Source organism: Schistocerca gregaria, chromosome 1, assembly GCF_023897955.1.
Source record: "Schistocerca gregaria isolate iqSchGreg1 chromosome 1, iqSchGreg1.2, whole genome shotgun sequence".
NCBI classification, from domain to species: domain Eukaryota; kingdom Metazoa; phylum Arthropoda; class Insecta; order Orthoptera; family Acrididae; genus Schistocerca; species Schistocerca gregaria.
The window spans coordinates 553385836-553412108 of NC_064920.1; the positions used below are offsets into that span (position 1 = coordinate 553385836).

Below are 26273 nucleotides of genomic sequence, written 5' to 3' on the forward strand. Positions count from 1 at the left end.
ACGATCCCAACGAGTGCCACAGAATTGAGGGAGAGTGTTGTTTCTGGTTTCTGCTTTTCAGCTTAGCAGATGTTCGTGTCAAGCGCTCCTTAAAAGAATGTATACCGAGCGAGGTGGCGCAGTGGTTAGCACACTGGACTCGCATTCGGGAGGACGACGGTTCAATCCCGTCTCCAGCCATCCTGATTTAGGTTTTCCGTGATTTCCCTAAATCGTTTCAGGCAAATGTCGGGATGGTTCCTTTGAAAGGGCACGGCCGATTTCCTTCCCAATCCTTCCCTAACCCGAGCTTGCGCTCCGTCTCTAATGACCACGTTGTCGACGAGACGTTAAACATTAACTTCCTACTACCAAAACTACTTAAAAGAAAGTGTCCTATCTATTGGACAGATGAAAACATGAAATTTCTTTTTTAGTAGAATTTTGTTGTAACCATTTGCGGAAATATTGGCTTAAGATGTCTAGATCAGAAATTGGAAATTCTTCAGTTGTTTCAAAAGTTTTGTATTGAGCAGCTATTGCTCAGGCGTAGGCATAGCCAAAGTTTCTGGACTGTCTTGGGTGAATATCAGATACATATAAATTAAACAAGAAGGGAGCAAGCACATTTCCATGGGTCAAGCAAATATTCAATACTTTTGGACTGTTCTTTCCTGTAAATGTACTTCCAGCTAACATGTTGTCAATTAGTTATTTTATAGAATGAGACTTTCACTCTGCAGCGGAGTATGCGCTGATATGAAACTTCCTGGCAGATTAAAACTGTGTGCCCGACCGAGACTCGAACTCGGGACCTTTGCCTTTCGCGGGCAAGTGCTCTACCATCTGAGCTACCGAAGCACGACTCACGCCCGGTACTAACAGCTTTACGTCTGCCAGTATCCGTCTCCTACCTTCCAAACTTTACAGAAGCTCTCCTGCGAACCATGCAGAACTAGCACTCCTGAAAGAAAGGATATTGCGGAGACATGGCTTAGCCACAGCCTGGGGGAAGTTTCCAGAATGAGACTTTCACTCTGCAGCGGAGTATGCGCTGATATGAAACTTCCTGGCAGATTAAAACTGTGTGCCCGACCGAGACTCGAACTCGGGACCTTTGCCTTTCGCGGGCAAGTGCTCTACCATCTGAGCTACCGAAGCACGACTCACGCCCGGTACTAACAGCTTTACGTCTGCCAGTATCCGTCTCCTACCTTCCAAACTTTACAGAAGCTCTCCTGCGAACCATGCAGAACTAGCATGGTCCCGAGTTCGAGTCTCGGTCGGGCACACAGTTTTAATCTGCCAGGAAGTTTCAGTAATTTTATACTTTTGCATGGGACAAGTTGTAATAATTTATAAAGCAATCCTTGCATCCAAACCGTGTCATAAATTTCGCTTAGAGCAACTAAATCAACTGAAGTTTTCTGCTTCATTTGGTATCCTGCTTCAAGAAATGTTAAAGATAAGACTTGATAAGCGCAGCTTCGTCCTGGTCCGAATCCAGCTTGCTCAAGAGGAAGGTTCTGAAGGATTTCTGGACTAATCCGACTGTACAAAATTCTTTCAGGGATCTTGCAAGTACTGCTTAATAGTGCGACTGGGCAATAGTTCCTAGGCTGGTCTGATCCATTGCGGGGCTTCAGAATTGCTATGATTTTTGATGCTTTATTTTTTGTAGGACTGGGCCAGAGATCATAATGTCAGAGAGAAAATACGCCAGCCGCCTTTTTACCTAGTCCCCACTATGCAGAATAAATTCTGGGTGGTTTCCATCATTTCCCGATGCCTTTCCAGGTTTTAGAGTTTTAAAAGCAGCAGAAATTTCAGATACAGGGAAAGTTCTTGAGAAGCCTTGTTGTTCATTAATGTTCTTTTAGAGCAATGTAAGTTTGCGACGTATATCTTGTATACGTTTTATCCCTTGGTGCCCTTTATGTGGACTGTAAATGTGATGCAATCCTATTAGCTTATATGTGAGTGCTGTCCCTTTAATTTTGTTTCCATCCAACGTTTTTAGTAATGACCATACTTATTTACTTGATCTTTGTAAACTGAGTGACTCAACAGCTCTATCCACCTAGTACGTCTGGCTGAATCGAGGTTCGAAGCAGGTTATTCGGTATTTCCGGGTCCCCGCTTTCTAGAAATTAGCCATATTGTTTCTCATTAGTTTCATTCCAACCTCGAATGTATTGTTACCGCTAGCCGCTATGGATTTCCTTCTGTTCAGCACTTATCTTAGCTCCGACAAGTTTCTCATTGTGGGATATTTGTCCTTTACTTCACGTAAGATTGGTCGGTGTAGACCGTGCGGGAAGTCTTGTAATACAACCGCGAATTTTGGAGAGAGAATTTATTTTAGTTGTTACAAAGTATAGATTAGGATTATATTCCTGCCTACAAGCTGCTGATACAAATGTTCCTTTATCCTTTGCATCAAACACCAAATATCAGATATTGTCATCTGCTCAAGTTAGAACGGCTTCACTTTCCTTGTACTTCTATTAAGTGTAGTGGCTCTCAAAATGTCCGAAATATAAGAAGAGGTTTTCTGATACCGGGATGCCCTGTGGATACTAAGAGATAGCTGGGGGTTTGTGTATATTAATTACTATTAGTTCTCCAACTTTTGCTATTATTTTGTAGATGTCATTGAGATCATACACAGTACATAGATATGCTTTTTTGACTTACGATCGTAGGTATGTTGCCTCACCATAGTACGTTGGTTCTAGTCAGTCAAAGACAGGAATATTTTCTCTCTGATTCATTTGCTCTTCATTTTCAGTATGTGTTTCCGAACAGCAAAAACAATGACGTTAAGTTTTGATAAAATCTTCTGTAAGACTTGGCATTTTGATTTACTTATGCCTTCAACATTGATTTGATGGATCTAGATAATAGGTCCACAGTTGACAGCTGGAGTGTCCTGAGAAAAACCGTACGAGTCTGTGTCTTGTGATAAATTTATTTTAACAAGGAGACATTTGAGGTTATCTGACTGCCTCTGCTTCTTGGCCTTAGATACTTCTTTAGCACCACCCAGAGGATACGCGTGACTTATAGAATGTCATGGACGCGAACAGTCATTGTCCCTATTTAATTATATTAATACCATGTCATTACTATCAGTCATATTAAAATTATCGTTGTTTATTAGGTAACTGTGTTATAAAAATGAGCTGTATGTGCGAAACTCTCGTACGATTTAAGAGAGACCTGACAACTCTAATTTGATCATTTTAAATAAGTACATAAGTTAATAATTCCTACAATAGTAAAACTCACGCCCATCCATGGTCCCACCGCTCCAGGCGTATAGCCATTTCAGGCAAAAAAACAATACAATCAAAGAATAATTCTCTCCCTATAACACATCTCACCGCTTGAAATAAGCAAATTAAGTCTTAATGTAACAAACTCGAAATGAAAGCACTACCCCGTCACCCAAATACTCTCCTTACATAAAGGAAAACAGTGAACTTTTAAACAAACGGATCCTGATCGTTTTTTGAAACTGAATTACAATCACTCGGCCTCTTAAATTCTGAGCTTCCTTCATGAAAATCACACATTGTTAAGTTCAGTATCTACGTCGGCCGTCCAGAGTGGCCGAGCGGTTCTAGGCGCTACAGTCTGGAACCGCGCTACCGCTGCGGTCGCAGGTTCGAATCCTGCCTCGGGCATGGATGTGTGTGATGTCCTTAGGTTAGTTAGGTTTAAGTAGTTCTAAGTTCTAGGGGACTGATGACCTCAGAAGTTAAGTCTCATAGTGCTCAGAGCCATTTTGAACCAGTATCTACGTTAATAAATCTGGCCTGGGCAATAAGAGATTAACGTCAGTCTCGAAGGAATACAAGCCAACGACTCACGCATTACAACATAATTCATATTTTCTTTATTTCCCAAGTTCTGTGCTGCTCGATTCATTATCGTCTCCCCGACATCGCTAACGCCACCTCCAACCATAGCCTCCATAGCCCCGCGGGTTCAAACACCGCGTAGCGGCTAGTAACTCAACATGAATTAGTTTTCTAAGGCAACTGATACAACGACCGCCCCTCACTTGCACATCTAATTCCATCACTCAGCAAACATCTCGTGCGATTGAGTTAGCATTACTGCTTTAAAAGGAAGAATAAAATAGTACATGGGCGGCCGATTTAGTAGGACCGTTACAAGTTGTAGATAATGTCCACACCTCTATAAAAGCTCTCCTAAGAGGACGTATTTGCGTATAAGGAAGTGACATCGTTGGGAAATGGCTAGGAAATGCAGACACATTTGAAGATGATCAACTAATACCTTACTTTAATTTAGTTTTACCGTTAAATCCCCAATTCTGTTCAGTACTTTTTTATTAGTTACACAATGTAGCTATCTAATCTTCAGCATTATCCTGTAGCATGAAATTTCTGCAGCTTCTAATCTTTTCTTGTCTGAACTGTTCATCACCCACGCTTCACTTCCGTCCATGGCTACTCTCCAAACAAAAACTTTAAGTTGAACTTCCTAACATTTAAAATTATGTTTTATGTTAACATGTTTCTCTTTTTCAGAAATGTTCCCCTTGCTGTTTCCAGGCTGCATTTCGTGTCTCCTCATCTTTAACCGTCGTCACTTCTCTTGCTGCCTAAGTAATAAAACTCAGCTACTACTTGCAGTATTTCATTTCTTAATCTAAATCTCTTGTTATCATCTAATTTGGTTCGACAGAATCGCATTACATTTCCTTTACTCATATTGCCGTTCATGACACAACTTCTTTTCAAGATCCTGCACATTCCGTTCAACTGCTGTTCCAAGTTTATGACTTCTTTGACAGAATGACAATATCATCGCCAAACCTAATAATTTATTTCTTCTCCCTGAGCTTTAATTTACTTTGTAGGTTTCTCCTTTATATTCCTTAAATAGCATCTGAGATAAGGTGTCTTACTTCCTTCTCAACTGTTTTTCCCTTTCATGTCCTCTGACTTTCATAATGGCACTCTCGTTTCTGTAACTCTTGTACTTTACCTTTCGCTCCCCTTATTTTATACCTGCTACGTTAAGAATTTTAAGGCGAGTATTCTAGTCAAACTAATCAAATTTTTTTTTCTAAATTTGTACTGCTATGAACGTAGGTTTGCCTTCCTTCCATCTATCTTCTAAGGTAATCCTTAACGGCAGTATTGCCTCTTGTGTTCCTATGTTTCTTCAGTATCTGATTTTCCCCTAGGTCAGCTTCTACCACTCTTTCCATCCTACTGTAAATAATACGTCTCAGTATTTTCCAACCGTCACTTACTACACTGATAGTTTGGTACTATTCACACCAGTAATCTCCTTTAATTGGAATCTGTATCACTTCATCTTTCTTGAAGTGTTAGGCTATTTAGCTTTTTTCATACATTGCACACCACCTAGCTCTTCAAATGATCTTAATAATTCTGAGAGAATGTGGTCTGAGCCAGAGGACTTGTTTATACTTAGGTCTTTCAGTGCTCTGCCAGATTTTTCTCGCAGTATCTTATCTTCCATCTCGTCTTCATGTAATTCCTCTTATCCTTTGATAACATTGTCTTCAAAGTTGTTTCCCTTACATAGAGCGTCTATATATTCCTTCCCCCTTTTACTTTCGCTTCTTTGCTTAGTACGGGCGTCTTACGTGAGCTATCGATACTCACACAGGTGCTTCTGTTTTCTCCAATATTGTCTTTGATTTTCCGATAAGCGGAATTTTTCTACCCCTTGCATGAAGTGTCGGAGTTACTTATGACGAACCATGTACTTCACGCACGAAAGATGTGTGTCACAGGAACTTAATTCGCCCAGTTCTTGAGTGTTCTGAACTCAGAGATTTTCACCAAGCTGGATTAACGGAAGAGATAGAGAAGTTTTAAAGAACTTCGCAGGTTCCTTTAGTCGGCTCATGAATATTCAACACGTCAGGCATTGTGCCTCTTCTTCCTCAAAAGATGTGAAGCTATCCAACGTGACGCAGAGCTCCACAACAACCAATTTGGTTTCTTTCCACTATAGTCTCGTGATCGTTCCAACTACCTTTTCCCTTCAAATGGTTGCGCCGTGAGATACAACCCGAAAACTGATACAAACGATGATATGCTTCCATTCTTATTTGATCCAATTTCGAATCTGCTGTCGCTACTATGAACGGTCCTGTGTCTGCAATGCCGAATGACTGTGATTTTTGACCTCTGGTATTGTAATTACACTCCTCGAAATTGAAATAATAACACCGTGAATTCATTGTCCCAGGAAGGGGAAACTTTATTGACACATTCCTGGGGTCAGATACATCACATGATCACACTGACAGAACCACAGGCACATAGACACAGGCAACAGAGCATGCACAATGTCGGCACTAGTACAGTGTATATCCATCTTTCGCAGCAATGCAGGCTGCTATTCTCCCATGGAGACGATCGTAGAGATGCTGGATGTAGTCCTGTGGAACGGCTTGCCATGCCATTTCCACCTGGCGCCTCAGTTGGACCAGCATTCGTGCTGGACGTGCAGACCGCGTGAGACGACGCTTCATCCAGTCCTCAACATGCTCAATGGGGGACAGATCCGGAGATCTTGCTGGCCAGGGTAGTTGACTTACACCTTCTAGAGCACGTTCGGTGGCACGGGATACATGCGGACGTGCATTGTCCTGTTGGAACAGCAAGTTCCCTTGCCGGTCTAGGAATGGTAGAACGATGGGTTCGATGACGGTTTGGATGTACCGTGCACTATTCACTGTCCACTCGACGATCACCAGAGGTGTACGGCCAGTGTAGGAGATCGCTCCCCACACCATGATGCCGGGTGTTGGCCCTGTGTGCCTCGGTCGTATGCAGTCCTGATTGTGGCGCTCACCTGCACGGCGCCAAACACGCATACGACCATCATTGGCACCAAGGCAGAAGCGACTCTCATCGCTGAAGACGACACGTCTCCATTCGTCCCTCCATTCACGCCTGTCGCGACACCACTGGAGGCGGGCTGCACGATGTTGGGGCGTGAGCGGAAGACGGCCTAACGGTGTGCGGGACCGCAGCCCAGCTTCATGGAGACGGTTGCGAATGGTCCTCACCAATACCCTAGGAGCAACAGTGTCCCTAATTTGCTGGGAAGTGGCGGTGCGGTCCCCTACGGCACTGCGTAATATCCCACGGTCTTGGCGTGCATCCGTGCGTCGCTGCGGTCCGGTCCCAGGTCGACGGGCACGTGCACCTTCCGCCGACCACTGGCGACAACATCGATGTATGGGGGGGCCTCACGCCCCACGTGTTGAGCAATTCGGTGGTACGTCCACCCGGCCTCCCGCATGTCCACTATACGCCCTCGCTCAAAGTCCGTCAACTGCACATACGGTTCACGTCCACGCTGGCGCGGCATGCTACCAGTGTTAAAGACTGCGATGGAGCTCCGTATGCCACGGCAAACTGACTGACACTGACGGCGGCGGTGCACAAAAGCTGCGCAGCTAGCGCCATTCGACGGCCAACACCGCGGTTCCTGGTGTGTCCGCTGTGCCGTGCGTGTGATCATTGCTTCTACAGCCCTCTCGCAGTGTCCGGAGCAAGTATGGTGGGTCTGACACACCGGTGTCAATGTGTTCTTTTTTCCATTTCCAGGAGTGTATATTAATCATTACTCATTTTGAACTGCTCCTTGTTATTTATAACAAACTTCATAAGAAAATAACTGTACTTTGAAGTATATTATCAATAAGATGATCGCGGCTGAGCACCACAGAATTTTCTTACAGCACGTTTTTGAGAAACGAAAACTTTCTTTCTAAATGATGAGTTTCCCAAGAACATTACTGTCTAGAACGTTATTAAGTGGAAATAAGCAGAATGATTTTGTCTCCCCAATATTTGTAGTGATTAGATGTGCAAATGTGGCTGAAGAGAATGGTTTCATGAGTTCAGAAATGTCTTTTGCATTTTGTCTAAATGTGACATCATTCATTGGTATCCTATACCATAAAAATACGTGAAGAATAGAGTTGCAGGCATCATCGGATTTCTTCATGCATTTACGTTGTATTTTTGTCGTGCTGTGAAGACGTTAATCTAGGTCAGCTTTGTGATGAGCTACATAGAAATTTTACTGTGTCGCGTAATCGTCTCCGAAAATTTGACATTGACTCTTCGAGAGTCCCAGGTTGTTTTTTGTGAAACAGATTAAAATGGCCTCTTTGCGATATTACTTAACCTATAGACTACACAGTTCACAGTGAAAACACAGACACGATAGATATGTTATGGGTTTAATGGACTACTATTCGTTATATCTCTCATAACCCATAGAGGACTGTGGGATACCAGCCGAACATGAAGTACCTGAATAATGAAAACCGAACAATATAGCTTGCAGCTGGTCGTACGCTTTATTGGTTATACGACTGTACATTTTCGGTCTTAGACCATAATCAAATATTTTACAAAAAAATCATCAATGGCACATTATAACACAGAAGTTTCTACACATGTGTACGCGATACAAAATTATGCAGGTTCTGAATTTTTTTGTAAAATATTTGATAATGGTCTAAGAGAGAAATTGTACAATCGTACAACCAATAAAGGATAAATGATAGCCGGAAAGAAATCATTTAGACAATTCATAGCAGCTGTGGTCCCAGTCTCAATTAAGATACATGACAATTCACGTTTCCCCTTTAAATTTTCAATGTCCGAGCTTTTATGTTTGAGGTTTCTGCAATGAGCCTTCGTGGGTCTTTCCCCCACAATGTAGCAACTATCTTCAATTCAACTGGTTATCAACATGAAACAATATATCTGAAAGTGTTCTGTATTAACACTCTCTTGCAGCTGGCGGAGACATTCACCGCCGATGTACAGGAAGCGATTGTCACCGAAATAAATCAGAAGCAAAAACTGTGGAGAGCAAAGGCGTATAAGCAGTTCGAAGGGAAAAAATACGACGAACTCTTGAGTATGGCTGGCGGAAAGAGGTAAGACGATCGTCTTGTTTGATATCATTACTTTTTCTGATGGCCGGATTCATTAAACAGTTCTCAAGGATGAAATTTAGAGGTTCTAACATACTTAGATCTTAGTCGTTACTGTTACCACAATAATAGTATCGGACATCAAGCTAATACCGTGTAACAACACTACTAGCCATGATATGGTGTAGAAGAGACATCAAAAGTTTCTTCAGGTATGCCATATTCAACCTACCGTTGATTAGATCCCTCAGAGCTAGTAAACTGTGATGATGTTGATTCCTACTTTTCACCGGCTGTTACATATACCACCTGATTTTTCTATACGATTACTGTCGGATGATTTAGCGGGCTAGGATCGAATTGTTGCCTGAATGTTCGAAAAACTAGGACAGAACGCGTGCAATCTGTGGATGCGGGGCTGTTTTCATCTTGGAAAACGGAAGTCTCCACAGTAGTCATTACGAAGATACAGAAAGAAGGACAATACTGGGACACAAAAATGTTGAAATAAACACACTGGTTCTTTACATGAGTGGGTGGACTGAACTCGATACGAAAACCATCTGCAATACATCACAGAACCATCTTCCGCCTAAACCACATCTTCCCCGCACTATGATTTGAACGGGATCGTTTAATAAGAAGTAGTATTTGAAAGTATAGGGTACTAAGGAGACACGCTTTATTTTCCTTTTTTTGGTTAGAAAATGATGGTCACGCATTATTCTAAATTCTGCAGTCCTCATTAAACTAAGATTAGATATCACGACTGGACAAACTTCTCGGCCGGGAATTATTTGCGATATTTATTTCTATATAAAAAAAGACATTTTAAATTGGTCAGTCGCTGTTTTTATGTTTCAAACTGATAGATGGTTCGAATGGCTCTGAGCACTATGGGACTTAACAGCTGTGGTCATCAGTCCCCTAGAACTTAGAACTACTTAAACCTAACTAACCTAAGGACATCACACACATCCATGCCCGAGGCAGGATTCGAACATGCGACCGTAGGAGTCGCGCGGCTCCGGACTGAGCGCCTAGAACCGCGAGGCCAGCGCGGCCGGCTAAACTGATAGATTTCGTACAGTCTCTTCCATCTTCTGTTCACTTGTTACAGAGTAGCCATTCTTAAGGAACTACCAATTTCAGTGACTGGTTACTCTTCTGCTTTGAGAGGTGATCTGAAGACGGGTGACACTGTCCAAAATCCTCCAGTTTTAACCTAAAAATTCAGCAAACGACAGACTGAAAATAAGTCTATTTAAAGTTTAGATACATATTTCCTTTTGCGTTTTCGCTATTCCACTGGAGTATAAATTAATTTGAGGCTAGGCAGACGTTATGAACTTGAGTATGCTGCAACTACGTAGCGTGCAGCAGGAACAACAAATGTCCAAAGTGGTTGTAGCTGTGGGAATAATGCCTGCTAAAGGAAATTCTGATGAAGTAGCAGTGGATGTTTCATACACATACACATGCCAACATTTTTAATTTTTCCTTTTCTGTACTGTTGAGAACGTTTTCTTTTTCCTCTCATACGCCCCATGTACCGTTATGAGTATATTTCAGTATCTATTCTGCAGCCAAATTCTTACAATCATCTAGAAACTTACTAGAAACAGCATTTTCCCCACCTATACTGTCCAACAGACATACTCCGAAATCGACACCACCTATTCATAACCATCCATTTTAACTTAATCTATGTCCCATATTCTAACACCTCTCTATCCAGACCTCCATGTCGCACATATTTGTAGATACCTTTTGTCCTCTGATCTTCCGCAACATTCATAGTCTACCTGCAACAGCTTCGCCACCTTAATCGTTAGTATTTATGTTAGCAACATAAACAGCATCAGCACAGTATGGAACCATTCCGTTACATGTACGTCAAAGAGGAAATTGTCATGACACCGTCAGATTACTGTTTCACTTCAATAACATTCATATATGAAATAAGTTTGTTTGAGAAAATATATTTAATAATGACGGAAGAGTGTAAAATATTACACTAAAATTGTATAGGTGAAGTTTTCTTCTATGTATCTGTTTCTTTTCGCTTCCTCTATGATTTTACAATTTTTTTTCTAGGTTATAATTTTGTTTTCATTTTATTCCTTCAGCTGAAAACTATTTTCAGTGCAAATGATAGTTTTTGGATGATTTTACACATTAAATTTTGTCTAATCACAATTCGCTGTAGTGTCCCAAGGGGTGAGTGAGAAGTTAAACAAAAAACTAGTAAATGGAGTGACACTTGGTTTACGATATAGAGGAAACAAAGTTTGGTTGGTATCAACGCCACCTGTATTTTCACCTTGCCCATATCGTCAAGTGCAGCCAAAGTAAGTGAACTGGAGTGTGGTTTTGTGTACCACAGCTATAATTACAACAAACGTAACTTCGATGTCAGTTGTTTTACACTTTCCCATATTACCGCTAGATTTTTTTTCTGTGTTTACACTGTTTAATGAACGATGGCTTTCTTGCTTGCAGATCGGTGGTGACGGAGTGGCCACAAGCCGCTCCAGTGACCATGGAGCTGAAGCAGCGCGCCTCCTACCTGCCCAAGCAGTGGGACTGGAGGAACGTCGACGGCGTCAACTACGTGTCTCCTGTGAGGTAACTTAGGTTGCAACTAGCAGCACTCTAGACTATCGCACGCATGGTACCTAAATCCCACAATAAATGACATTGTCGCCATCTTCTCTAGGATCGTTTGTTACAGTAGCCCGAAGTTACGAAAGTTCAAGATGTGTCGAGGAAGTACTGCACTTGTGTGAACACACCGGGTCACTCGGTGTCTAACGGCAACCGTGTCATCCTCTGAGACTGGCGTCACTCGGATGTGATGTGATGTGTGTGCGCTCAGCGTACTGCACTCCTTGCAGTCTTGCCGTTGTCGGCTTGCCAGACCTTCTTCTCACTCAAGCAGCTGCTCAGTTGACATCACGAGGATGAGTGCGTCCAGTTATCCCACTAACGAAACACTTCTAACAGTACCGGGCTCTCTCAGTTACGGAACTGGACAGTGATCCAGTTACATCAGTATACATATTTCCATTCACAATATTGTTACAAACATTTAAATTCCTCATATAAGTCCCCATGGTATCTACGTATGTATTTTTTTCCCAGCAGCTCTGCCATGCATATATCCTGGAAGACATTGACAGGGAGAGCGATTAGACCGTTTATCAGTCACGTCGTTTTAGATCGTTTCGGAAGCATCGAAACTATCTTCTCAAACGCAGTTCTTGATTCTCGATATGAAGAAGGTCTGCCGGATCCGCATATTGACTGTAGGGGATTTCGAATAGCATTGGCAAGTAGTGATTGTCCAAGGATTCCCAGATGCGACAGGAGATGTAGCTGGCTCTTTTTTTCGTCTCTAAGGCATATGCATATAATTTATAAGAGTTAACAACTTTTTCCGTCATGAATACCTTGTGAAACACACCCATGGAAACGACAATTAACATGTTTTTCATTCTACTTGATCATTCTTTTCATGTTTCATCGAAGGGACTTCATGATGTGGTATTCGCAACTTTCGCGCTTCTTCTCAGAGCGCAGTAATGCAGGGAAACAAAAGAGGGCGGCTGCTGTGAGGCATCAGTTAGTTACATGTTCCACAGATTATTTTGATGACATTTTATCGAAATCTTGTGGAAAGAGTCAGATTTCAGGTATTAATACGTGATTAGTTTCAGTGGATGTCTACATATCGGCCATTAGCAAGTTCCTTTATTGGCACAATAGCTTGCATATAACATTGTAACTACATTTGAAAGTACTTCTTTTTTATAGATTACCAGTTTTTAAATAAAAATCCTTCTGTGGAATAGAAGGAATTGCAGAGAAGAAATGAATTTAAGTTGCATTGAAAACTTCCTTGATTACCTGTCACATATTTCGTGTTTCTGGAGGAATGATTAAAATTTTTTGTTGATGCATACTGATCTCCTTTCTGAGCCACTGACAACTTAAAAATTAGTAATCCTGTTTAACTTTTGTTCTAGTGTTGTAGATTTGTACACCATTATTTTTCTCAAATTGTGATGGATTATTTATGATGAATTTCATTGGGAAGATACATTTAAAATGCAGACTCCTAGAAGTGGTGCCTAGAAGATGATTGCGGGAGTCCACTGCATGTCTTTCCTACTTATCGGTTTTGTCCAAGCAGTACACTCATTTTAAGTAATGAGTTGCGTCAGAAAAATATTCCATAAGACTCTGTTGGGTGCAACTATAAGAAGAACAAAAGTATGAATTAAATTATTTGAACAACTCACTAATATGTTTCTTCCAATTCAAGTTTTCATTGCTGTGTACACCTAAAAATTTGGAGCATTCTGCTCTCTAACAACTGCTGTTCATGTGCTACACACATTATTCCTATGACTATTTGCTGCACACGATAGATTTTAGTGCGTTTTCTCAGAATGAATACTCTTTCATATGTATGAAATTAATTTACAAGAGACGCGAGTAATATGTCTTTACAAAATGGCGTTACTGCTTCAGAGGGGCGTATCCTGTGGCTGTCAGTGACCGCGACGTAAAGCAGAAGTACTTATAAGAAGAACGGAATTTATTATTTTGGTAGCGAGAGAAAAGATCGTTGGGATGGCCAGAACTGTGTAATCTAGATTAACAATGGCATATAGTCATGGGAAAAGTGTCTATTAAATTTAGACAAAACGGTACGTGGGAACACATACACATATACATTTCTAGGAATACATAGAAAAAGAACTGTCTTTAAAACGGTAGTCACCAACAGAGTAATCCATCAATGACCTAACGGGAACTGAGACAAGGACAGGAATGATGAGGCGGGCTCATCTCATGTGAAAAAACAGCTCACATTTTCGCACAGCTTTCGATGACCTTGTAGCGACCTTGTGACCTAGGTAGAGGTTGAGCGACCAAGCAACTGCTACTCGGACAGGGAGACGTTTCGGAGTTCAAAATCCTCTGCTGAACGGGTCTCGCACCAACTGGCTCTGGCCAGCTGCTCAGGAGGGGAGAGAGGAGGGGGAGGATACCACCTCAGATGGACACATTTAAGTCTCCTGTAAATGATCAAACAATGTGTCGAACTTCACTAGCTATTGAAGTTGGCAGTACGAGGCTTTGGAGAATTCTGCACTTTAATGACTCTTATCCATTTACTATGTAGTGCGCCTGCTTAGCTGAGTAGTAAAGTGCTTGCGTCCCATGCAGTGGGCCCGGATTCGGTTCCCGGCCGGGTTGGAGATTTTCTCCGCTCTTCGACTGGGTGTTGTTTTGTCCTCATCATCATTCCATCCTCATCACCGGCACACAATGTGGAGTCGACTGAAGTAAGACTTGCACTCGGCGGCCGAACTTCCCGGGTGGTGGCTCCCGGCCAACAATGCCACACGATCATTTCATTTCATAGAGCCTACTACATAAATTGTTGGTATCAGTATTTGACGTACATATCTGAATTTAGAGTTTTTGTCAAAGATAGCGCGTGTCCGACGTGTTTTGATTGACAGCCGACTTCAAGGCGGACGCTGTTTGTGTTGATATTTCGCAGTGCATGTTTAGCGAGAATTTTTTTTCCAATTATATCTTATGTTTTCACAATTGTAGAAACTACGATAAAAAGAGTATGTAGGTATAAGCAAAAGAGCACTGGCATTTACCGAAATGGTTGCAGTGTTGTGTCTTCCTCAGCCATATGTTAAACAGGAATACGTTGCGAAGAAAATCAATATTCTACGTACAACATACAAGTGGAAGTTCAGTAAAATAAAAAAAATCGAAGCTCTCTGGTTCCTCCACAGACGATGTGTATTTTCCCATGTTATGGTATTTTAAGGAACTTAGATTGTCGCGGGCACATTTATTTCTCCGTTTCAGTCGTTCTCTGGACCAGCGTCTTGTCTCCTTTTTCTTTTTTTATCCACAGTTCCAAAGTCAATGCAGCAACAATTTCCACCAGTGTCAAAATACTTTATGACAGTTGTTTCAAAAGTGATATTAAATTTGACAAACTACAGTGGTACCGCTCGTTTGGCAAAGCCGTTGGAAGCAAACAGCGAATGTGAGAAACAAATTTAGTCGTTTAAAGCAGCCTTAACACAAGCCAGGGGTAAGCGCCTCACACAGGGCAAAAAAGAAGCGGGCGCCTTGTGCTGCAGGCACTTTACCGTGTTCCAGGTTCCAGACTGTCCTCAGACTCAGTATTCACACACGATCACACAATCTGTCAAAATTTACTATGTTTGTCAAATATTTGACGCTGTACGACACCGCTTTGCTTGTTTGTTATGCTGCGTGTTTCACGCGTCTGAGAGAAATTTTGACTATCGGTAAATTTGATAAAATGGCGGACTTTGTTTGTGTTCTCGTTTCGCAGTGTGTGTTTAATGAAACTGAGTTATACTACAATTCATCTCAATGTATTTTGACTTTCCACAAGAATGGAAACTAATCAGGGATAAACACAAAGCAGCGCTGGCAAGTACCAAAGTGGTACTTGCCACTCTCCTGTTCTTCCACGACGATGTATCTGTTCCCATGGTATGTATTTGAGTGAACTTTGATTGGAGGCTTAAGTGGGAGAGAAGAATTATTCACATGCTTGTATCTTCTTTTTCAATGTAAAAGCTAATTAACTCGGTTATTAAAAGTCTGATTGTCCATTTGGAGAAAGTTTACGCAATTATCAGGTTCTGATTGTAACATTTCTTTCAGCAGGTTTCCGTGAGTGTATTTCTCTTTCAACCATTTCCTTTACTAACCTCTTTTTCTTCTCTACACACAGTGCTAAAATCAGCGCAAGAAATGCTTTGTCTACATTGGTAGCCATTCAAAATGTCCAAATGGCTCTAAGCAGTATGGGACTTAACATCTGAGGCCATCAGTCTCCTAGGCTTAGAACTACTTAAACTAATTAACCGAAGGACATCACACACATCGATGCCCGAGGCAGGATTCGAACCTGCGACCGTAGCAGCAGTGCGGTTCCGGACTGAAACGCCTAGAACAGCTCGGCCACAGCAGCCAGCTGGCAGCCATTCCAACTATTATTAAAGTACTTCACGACACGAACAGCGTCTGCTTCAAAAGTGAGGTTTAATTGACAAACACTGTTGGCATGTAAACGGACTTGTTTGACAAACCTCACATAACAAAGATCGAATCTGTCACACAAATTTGAACGCATATGAGACGTTACCAACCAGAACCGCATCTGCTAGCAGCAGGTTGGAGCCAAGGGATCCGCACCACAAAATTTTATAATAGAAAATGGGATTTTAGGCTCGGATGCCAGATGACACATGGGTATTATATATTGGTATCACGTTATCCACGTGCGTTTATGTGCTTCTGCGTGGGACTTCTGAATCTCCAACATGTTTGAAACTAGTCAACTGAATCGGCACAATAACACCATTAACATTAATTCGGTTCACAACGTATAACTGTGAAGTTGCCACATAACTCAGTGGTATTTGGTAACTTACCATCTTGCATGTTTCATTGGTTGCTTCGTATTAATCCTGCACTGTGACTGGCTAGAGATATGGGGAAGGGGAGGGGGCGTAGATTCCCGCTGATATGGATGATGATGCCACTGATGACGTCACTGATAAGGATGATACATTAATGGTAAGAACGATGACTTCAATTATAAGGACGATGATATCACTGGATCCTCAAGATTCAGATGCAAATTCACGAAAAGTGGTCCAGAACATACATAGAATTCCCACTATCACGCAATAACCGTTCATTCCTCTAAATGACAGAATAGTAACATTGTTAATATTTTTTGTTCTTGCCTTGTACAGAGGCAAGTACAGACCGTCATTTCAAGTGTTGGGAGCAAACTGCTGGCGCTTGGCACATGAAGTTTTTATGTGTACTTGTGGTTTCAGTCTTTTAACGTATTAAAGCTGAGTAACGAACTTTGTACGGAGGGTGTACTGTGTGTCCAGGGACCAGGCGAACTGCGGGAGCTGCTTCGCGTTCGCGTCAGCCGCCATGTTGGAATCTCGGCTGCGCATCAAGACCAACAACACGCTGCAGCCGGTGCTGTCGGTGCAGGACCTGATGGGCTGCAGCGTGCTCGACCAGGGCTGCTCCGGGGGCTTCGCCTACCTCGCTGGAGGCCGCTACGGAAAGGTAACGTGCGACCTGGTACCGCCGCTTAGCGCTACATTCTTGCCTTTGACCAGGTAGTGGACTCACGTGTGAAACACACATTTCATTTCGTCTACTGATTCTTTCCGCATAGCCGTTACAGACCTTCAGAAACTGTGGGGAAAGAGCAAATCTACAAATTTCTTACCAGGAAGTCTGGTGGTGTAACCAAAAACTAAGAAAAGTACAATTTTAACATTAGTCTGCTGACGATGATAAAAATTACAAGAAAATACATTACTGTAATAAACGAGCATGGACCTGCGCGGCCATTAATAACTTCATTAAAAGTTTTCTTGATTGTATTAGTTTTTTTTTTTTTTTTTTTTTTTGCGTGAATTCAGTTCCCCAGCAGATAAAACCTCACTTCAGCCACAAGTTTTATGCATTTAATAAATACTGCAAAGATGGAAAAGCCTGTGGCCAAAGCCATCGACCGCTCTATTGGCCTTACTGCAAGTAGAATGCAGTCTTTCGTTGTCGCGGCAAAAGTGTGGGGAGGATGGCGGGTCCTGGCCGGCTGTTATCGCCAGGAAATATTTGATATCAGGCTAAATGGACCTGGGTCCATCCTAGAGGGAGTGAAACGAAGAGAAATCCCCACCAGCACCCAGTATTAAACCAAGCTCTACCGTCAACGATGAAGCATAAAAACCTTCTTAATAACGGACCAACAATACAGTAAGATTGAAACAGAATTTACTCCATATCGCGGTGTAGTTTTTGAAAGTACGACTCAAACGAGAGAAAATACCTTCAGCATGACAAGAAAAATGAGAAAAAGCCTTTGCCTTAGCACACAGCATTCGGCATCAACAATAACAATTACAATTCGAACCTCGACTCCAGACAGGAAATACAATAAATATGTCTACTGGAATGAACCGTATACGGCCTGCTAGAAATTTTAGTCGATTTTGGGCCTAGTGCTGGATAGAGAGATGTGCATTCCATATTGGTTTGCTGCCTAGGGTTAGACCTAAATACATTACTGTGTTACTGAGAAGGATGGGTTGGTTGTAGATGACAGAAATGATGAGCAGTACAGCGACGTGTAGTGGCTTGCAAATTTGGAAATTTGTGATAAGGACTATGGGGCCAAACCGCTGAGGTCATCGGTCCCTAGACTCACGCATTACTTAATCTAACCTAAACTAACTTACGCTAAGGACAACACACACACCCATGCCCGAGGGAGGAATCGAACCTTCGAGGGAGGGAGCCGCGCGAACCGTGACAAGACGCCTAAGGCCACACGAATATCTCGCGCGGCTGTGGCTTGGCTGTCCTGCGGATTTGCTTGACGTTTTCACATGTCGCACAACTCGACCATAAGACTCAAGAGGCTGTAGAGAGAAGCGTGGAAGAGAAGGAGTATGTGATGTATAGCAAGATACCCGACATGATGGGAACCTATATCCATTCATGTCGGCAGGCTGCTTCGGAATAATTTCAACCACCTGCCCGTATATTCCTCTTCATGGTAAGTGGCTGCCTTGCTAGTACACGACCAAGTGAATACAGAACCCAGAGAAGAGCATTTGGAGGAGCGGTCGAAACGCTGGTCTATGAAACAACATGACGATGAGATCACATACCCAGAAGTGTTTAACTGAAGATTTCTATAATAATTTTCATCTGCTACATCCATACCATTGGCTCAAGCTAGTGTCCCTCACCTTATCTGAGGACTGACATTGTCACTGCGACAAGGGAAGCATTAACCAAAATGCTCACCACTTCAAATGTAACAAATGCTGCTCCATAGAGATGCACTTCTCAACTGTTGTCGACAAATCGAGGTTCAAAAATTGACGAGCATTTTGAATATGACACGATAACGCCAGCTATCGAACAGCTGGGATTTATCTTTCGTTTTCTCAGTGCTGCTGAAAGCCTGCTGCAAATGAGACCTGCGGAATACTACACACCTTTCAGTAGAGCCTTTAAGGATGTCTCATACAAGGGCATATCTCTCTCCACCTCATGGTCTGAACGAAAGATGGATCAGTCAGTACTGTGTACCATGATTTGTAATTCGCGACACGTCTAGTCTCCTACCCCGTACAGCCACGCACGTTAGCGCCGCTATCGTGGTTGCGCTGAGACAGGGGCACAGTCAGCGGCTTTTCGGCGATCCTGGCGCCACTACGAGTCGTGGTGGAACAGCGTAAGACGAGGGTGCGGCAGTCACTTGCTCCGCTTGGAACGCGGTACATGTTCCGGGACACAGCACCGTTTGCGCTTTCGGCGTGACGTCAACAGTCAGCGCGGGGTGTGAAGAACTCGAAGTGGTGACCGAGGTTGGCAGCTCAGGCTGCGCTCAGAGGTGGGCAGCGGTGTGGGTCTTGGGTTGGTCAGAAAGGGAGCCACAGGGAACAGTTGTGGACGGCATGGTGATCATTTGCTGGATGGCCAGGAACAAGCGATGGCTGCTGTGTCCCTACAAGCTGTAAGTTGCAGAGCTGTCGGCGGGACACCACCAAAGTGAAGTACAGACGTGAGGGTTTCTCACTGTCAGAGAGCTTTTGCCAGTAATACGTGCCGTATAAACAGTGCCGAGAGTCAGCCAGGTAGCAGTGTCCGAGTGTGGGGAAAGATCTCAGATTGTCGCTCACTGCGAGTAGACGGCAATCTCCATCTGCAGAGACCTGCTCGCCATAGCTCTCAGTCAAGGAAACCTATACCGGCATTGTTGGGAGGGCTGACAGCTGTCGGCGAATAGTGAGCGGACGTACTGTGTCCCAGATTAACGCTGTGTTTCGCAGATTGTACACGGCCACATCTTGCTAATATATTTTGCCCTACTCATGCACATATTAAATAAAACTACCAATAAAATGACTTGTTTTGAGCCGTAATATGTGGCCGTGGTAAGAAATCGTCTGTTTTACCTCATAAACGAACAGCACAAGCAGTTAGTCAATTTCGAAATGTCTAGACTTTTCAACGCAGCAATAACATATGAAAACGACATAGAGATATTATATAGAATTAACAAATGAAAGTAGAAAGTATTGGGCCTGGAGAGACTTTATCCGATGTCGACATGAAAAATAAGACTAGTAATCTAGCGCACCGTACACTACGCCACATCAACGACGCAGCACATTCTTCTCTAAACATTTCCTGGCATTATCGGAAAAGTTGAGACTACTGTCGCGATGGATACGCACTGATAGTGAATGCCAGCGATGCTTCGGCAAAAAAAAAAAAAAAAAAAAAAAAAAAAAAAAAAAAAAAAAAAAAAAATGAAGAAAGCTGCCAGGATGTGGACTCAGGACGAATTTGCGCATTTAGCAAGTTTGTACGAGGAGAGGCAGCGTTATGGAATGTGTAGTTACTGCACTCCAGGAACTGAGATAAGAAGCAAAGTTTGCTGCCTGAAATGGCACAAATTTTCAACTCTTCCACAGAAGAAATTTACCTGAATATCCACAATTCAAGGAATCAGGCAAAGTAGTTTTATAACTTATTTAATCAACTCAGACAAACGAGTGAAGTTATGTTTGAAAGTAATTGGTTCGGAACTCGGAAAATTGCCACTTAACTTCAACTATTACAGCTACATCTATAATTTTATGTGGTATTCATCGGTTATATTATTAGATCGGTGTTGAAAAACAGAACTTATGGAATTTACGAGTAGTTCCTCAAGTCAATGCAAGTAAAAAGAAAAGTTCAAATAAAAGTATGCCCGGAAATGCTTCATTTATCAGGCATCCACCTTATTTGGCTTTTGAACACCTATGGTTATCAAGATGCAATTGATGTGATATTACTTCATCGTTATTGTTACTTTAGCAAACACTGAAGAGAATAACAGTGACTTTCATTCACAAACGGTCTGTCCTTAACACTATTGGATTTACATACAGTAGTATCTAGATTTCCCATTTTGGGTCCCTTTATAAACAGTACCTCTTCCATCTCCACTGCTGTCATTCACGTAAAATTTTAGTATTGTTGTGGATTTTCCACCACAAGCTCTACAGTGAGATGTTTGCATGCAACATGAACATGTTCGTGTACGTTTTTCCTCTACCACAAACAGTATTAAAAGTGCATCTGTAGCCTGACGCTCTTCCGTCGCAACGCCATTCCTTCACCACACAAATACGACTGATAAATCTCGCCGAGAGTGGTCTCTCAGCTCTCATATACACTGTCGTCCTGCTGCGTGTAAACGCTTCCGAGATATGATCTCGCAAAAATTTCAGACTGAAATTTCTTGAAAGGGGCTGTCAGATAGTAACTAACAGAGGAAACTCGGCCCAAGTGCAAACAGTTCTGTTAACACTATCTGAGAGTATCAAACTGTAAGAGAGCAAAAAAGTCGTATGTTTCCCAGCCCTAACAGTCAGCGGCGAGCATGGCCGCTTTGTGAAAACGACACCTGTTGGAGCGGTTGGTGTCTTTCCCCAGGGGTGTGGATGGTGTTTCCAATGGAGGCGAAGAAATGAGCTAGTGTATGTCAAGAGGAGCGCTACCTGTGTACCTTAGTAACTGACGGTTGCATTCTGGTGGCTGAGTCATTCCATAAAGTTTGCAGTGTTGAGTACAAGCGGTGCCCAGAGTGTACTGGTTAGCAGGCAATGTTATGCATGGAAGACTGTCGTTATCGTGTGAGAAGTCGTGGTTGTTTGAAGGCACGCTCTCTCTCAACCTCTCGTGTGTGTGTGTGACTTGTAAGCGTGACTGATTTGTTAATCCCATTTGTACAAAGAATGTCCAATGCTGTGTGCTAGGCCAAAGGCTTTTTCTCAAATTTGCTTGTCGTGCCGAAGGTATTTTCTCTCGTTTGAGTCGTGCTTTCAAAAACTATACGGCAATGCAGGGTAAGTTCTGTATCACTCTTATTGCATTGTTGGTCCGTTATTAAGGAGGTTTTTATGACGAACAAATAACTGTTGAAATGACCCCACATCTGTGCAATCCCCATCTCTAACCCCACTCAGCAGCCTACGCCACAAGTTTCAACAATAACTCCCACTACAGAGTATGTGTACAGGCGCGGCAGAATTAGAATATCGGTGCACTTGGACAACGGCCTATTCGCTGACTGGCACCGCAGATCAGTCTGACATTTTCTGAGCTAACAATTTTTTTGATGAGTTCACAGAATTGCCTCTAAACATACCACAGTACGAGTTAATAGAGGGAAAGTAAGGAAAGTAAACGAGCCTTCTGTTTCCAGTATCACAGACAATGGCGGTCATTCTTATGATATTGAACACGAAACTTCCAAGAAAACCTTCCACCTAGTCTCAGTCCTACTTCACTGAATGATCGTCTTGGAACATAAAACATTATGCTTTTAAAAGAGTTCCGTGTTAGAAATAGAATGCATTCCATTTTGTTGCTGTTAAATGTTAATCTGTTCTCTGGAAGTCACGTGTTGGTGTTACTGGCTACCCCATCGGCTACATTACTTACATAACGTTTCTGCCTTTCACAATATCTCTTTTGCCATCGACAAAGAGAAATTACGTGTGTCTGTTATACAGAAATATTCTTCAGTAGCTAGTCGTTCTAAAGCATATATCGCAGAACTTTGATTTACTATTGGTTGTTTTCATATCACATAAAAAGAAGGCTTGTTCTCGACAGTATTGTTGTATTGTTGGTGCAGGACTACGGCTTCGTGGAGGAGGAATGCAACCCGTACCTGGGCGTGGACGGGGCGTGCACCACCAACCAGACCTGCAAGCGGTACTTCGTGTCTGACTACAGCTACGTGGGCGGTGAGTTTCAATTCTGACTGCCGACAATACTGTCAACCCTGTCACGTGTCTTGAGCTCTCCATTTTGACGAGCTTCAGCATTCACACTCCCGATTATTTATCTATACATTATCTAATCAGATGTATCCGAACACTTCTACGTAATGCGGAATTGACCGCTAGATGTCACAAGACCTGACCCACCAGTATGAAATACGTTGTCAGTAGAGGAACAGTAACAGTATAGGGTGTCCTCCTCAAACCTCCCTGATTTCAAGGAACCAGGAGAGAAAAACCACAGTAGATACGACTGTGAAAAATGCGCCACATTGTAGAGCATCTCAAATACACTGATGGCCATTAAAATTGCTACACCAAGATGAAATGCTGATGATAAACGGCTATTCATTGGACAAATATATTATACTAGAACAGACATGTGATTACCTTTTCACGCAATTGGGGTGCATAGATCCTGAGAAACCAGTACCCAGAACAACCACCTCTGGCCGTAATAACGGCCTTGATACGACTGAGCATTTAGTCAAACAGAGCTTGGATGGCGTGTACAGGTACAGCTGCCCATGCAGCTTCAACACGACCCCACAGTTCAAGAGTAGTGACTGGCGTATTGTGACGAGCCAGTTGCAAGGCCACCATTGACCAGACATTTTCAATAGGTGAGACATCTGGAGGATGTGCTGGCCAGAGCAGCATTCGAACATTTTCTGTATCCAGAAAAGCACGCACAGGACCTGCAACATGCGGTCGTGCGTTATCCTGCTGAATTGTAGGGTTTCGCAGGGATCTAATGAAGGGTAGAGCCACATCTGAAATGTAACGTCCACTGTTCAAAGTGCCGTCAATGCGAACAAGAGGTGACCGAGACGTGTAACCAATGGCGCCCCATACCATCACTCCGGGTGATACACCAGTATGGCGATGACGAATACACGCTTCCAATGTACAGTCACCGCGATGTCGCCAAACACGGATGCCACCATCATGATGCTGTAAACAGAACCTGGATTCATCCGAGAAAATGACATTTTGCCATTCGTGCACTCAGATTCGTCGTTGAGTACACCATCACAGGCAAGCGTCAAGGGTCAATGGTAACCGCAGCCATGATCTCCGAGCTGATAGTCCATGCTGCTGCAAAATGTAGTCGAGCTGTTCGTGCAGATGGCTGTTGTCTTGCAAACGTCCCCATCTGTTGAATCAGGGATCGAGATGTAGTTGCACGTTACAGTAATGCGGATAAGATGCCTGTCATCTCTACTGCTAGTGATACGAGGCCGTTGGGATCCAGCACGGCGTTCCGTATTACCCTCCTGAACCCACCAATTCCATATTCTGCTAACATTCATTGGATCTCGACCAACACTAGCAGCAATGTCGCGATACGATAAACCGCAATCACGATAGGCTACAATCCGACCTTTATCAAAGTCGGAAACGTGATGGTATGCTATTCTCCTCCTTACACGAGGCATCACAACAACGTTTCACGAGGCAACGCCAGTCAACTGCTGTTTGTGTATGAGAGATCGGTTGGAAACTTTCCTCATGTCAGCACGTCGTAGGTGTCGCCACCGACGCCAACGTTGTGTGAATGCTCTGAAAAGCTAATCATTTGCATATCACAGCATCTTATTCCTGTCGGCTAAATTTCGTGTCTGTACCACGTCATCTGCTTGGTGTAGCAATTTTAATGGCCAGTAGTGTAATTTATATTCTCGCGTCAGAAGTGCCAAGTATTGTAGCCAAAGTGCAGCATGGCCGCATGAAGTGCAAATGGCGACTCCACAGCAGCGCGCACAAGCAGTGGTGTGGTTTGCAGAAACAAAATCTTCGATTAGTGTGCAAAGAAATTATCGTCGTGTGTATGCATGTGAAAACAATTAAGGAATGGTATAGGAAGTTTGTGGCAACAGGAAGTGTTCTGAAACATTCTGGCAGTGCACGTTATGGTGTTTCAGAAGAGACAGTGGAGGACATCAGACAAACGTTTCTCAGAAGCCCACGTAAGTAAATTCGTCAAGCATCTAGGCAACTTGATGTACCTCGATCAACATTGCATCGTGTAGTTCACCAGCGTCTTCATATGTGTGCTTACAAAGTGCAAATTCTGCAACATCTGACGTCGAACGACAAATCACGCCGACAACAATTTGCTGCGGATATGCTGCAGCGTATTGATATGGATGCCAACTTCCTAGAAAGATGTTTATTCTCAGATGAGGCAACCTATTATCTACCAAGAAGGGTTAATAGGCTTAATATTCGGATTTGGGGTTCGCAATATCCGCACTTTGTCATTGAACATGTTCGTGATAGCCCTAAATTAAACGTGTGTTGCGGGCTAATGCACTTCAGGATTGTTGGACCGTTCTTCTTTGCAGAACAAACAATGAATGGGTCAGTGTATCTGGACATATTGGAGCAGTTTGTTTACCCTCAGATACAACACTTGCAACCCCTACATCATTTTTCAACCAGATTGAGCCCAACCACAATGGTCGCAAGTTCCTTGATAAGAAATTTCCCGATAGTTGGACCGGACACGGAGGACCTTCTGCCTGGCCGGTTGTAAGAAATTACTTGAAATCAGCGGAAGGACTCACTCCTGTGTTCCAAAGCAGCAGTCCAACTAGCAGGATAACAGTGCATAAGGAGTTAAAAAGAATGGGTTGCAGTGGTCGAGTGGCTTCTCATAAGGCACACATTTCCGTAATGAATGATAATCGACTGTCAAAGAAGACGATTGTTTGTTTAATCTGTCATAAAACAGCTCCTGTGACAGAATGGTTTGTTGAAAATAATATTCCTGAAATGGACTTGCCTGGCCAGAGCTCGACCTAAACCCAGTGAGACACCTTTGATATGAGTTAGAACGTCGCCCTCGCCCCAAACTCCAGCGACTAACAAAAGTACCTTCTCTAGTTTTTGTTCTTATGAAAGAATGGGCAGCTATTTTTCGACAGTCATTCAGATGCCTCGTTGAAAGTGTCCCCACGGGACTTCAAGTTGTAAAAGTGCTGTGTAGGAGGCAGAGCGGTGCTACCAACAGAGTGAATGGACTAGCAACGTGTCTCATGTGGCTTGGATTCATCAACCACTCTACTGGACATAGGTACGGTAGTAAAGCTTAGAATGCGTAAGAAGCGCACGATACCAGCGCTGTTCATATCGGCAAGATTGTCCGACTTACCGAGGTCGGGCATGCACTGCGCTACTCACGTGGCATTCTGTTGAGGGTATCTCGTGAGCGTCTGGATCGAGGAAATATTATAGGACCGTTCCTGTTTACAATATACAGTATAATTCACCTAAGCTGTTCAGCTCACATATTTCCTGAACCGTTTAACATATTATAATTCTGTTTTCACCAAAAT

At 42.9% G+C, this 26273-nt stretch overlaps 1 protein-coding gene across 1 annotated transcript in view; it reads left to right on the forward strand.

Annotated features, from left to right (window-relative positions):
* The window catches only part of LOC126356164 (dipeptidyl peptidase 1-like), a 53818-nt gene that overhangs the window by 17756 nt on the left and 9789 nt on the right, over positions 1–26273 (forward strand). The window contains exons 5-8 of the mRNA XM_050006923.1: positions 8820–8962; positions 11462–11587; positions 16948–17134; positions 22785–22896. Of these exons, the coding sequence (XP_049862880.1) occupies positions 8820–8962; positions 11462–11587; positions 16948–17134; positions 22785–22896 (568 nt within the window). The remainder of the gene's footprint in view (positions 1–8819; positions 8963–11461; positions 11588–16947; positions 17135–22784; positions 22897–26273) is intronic.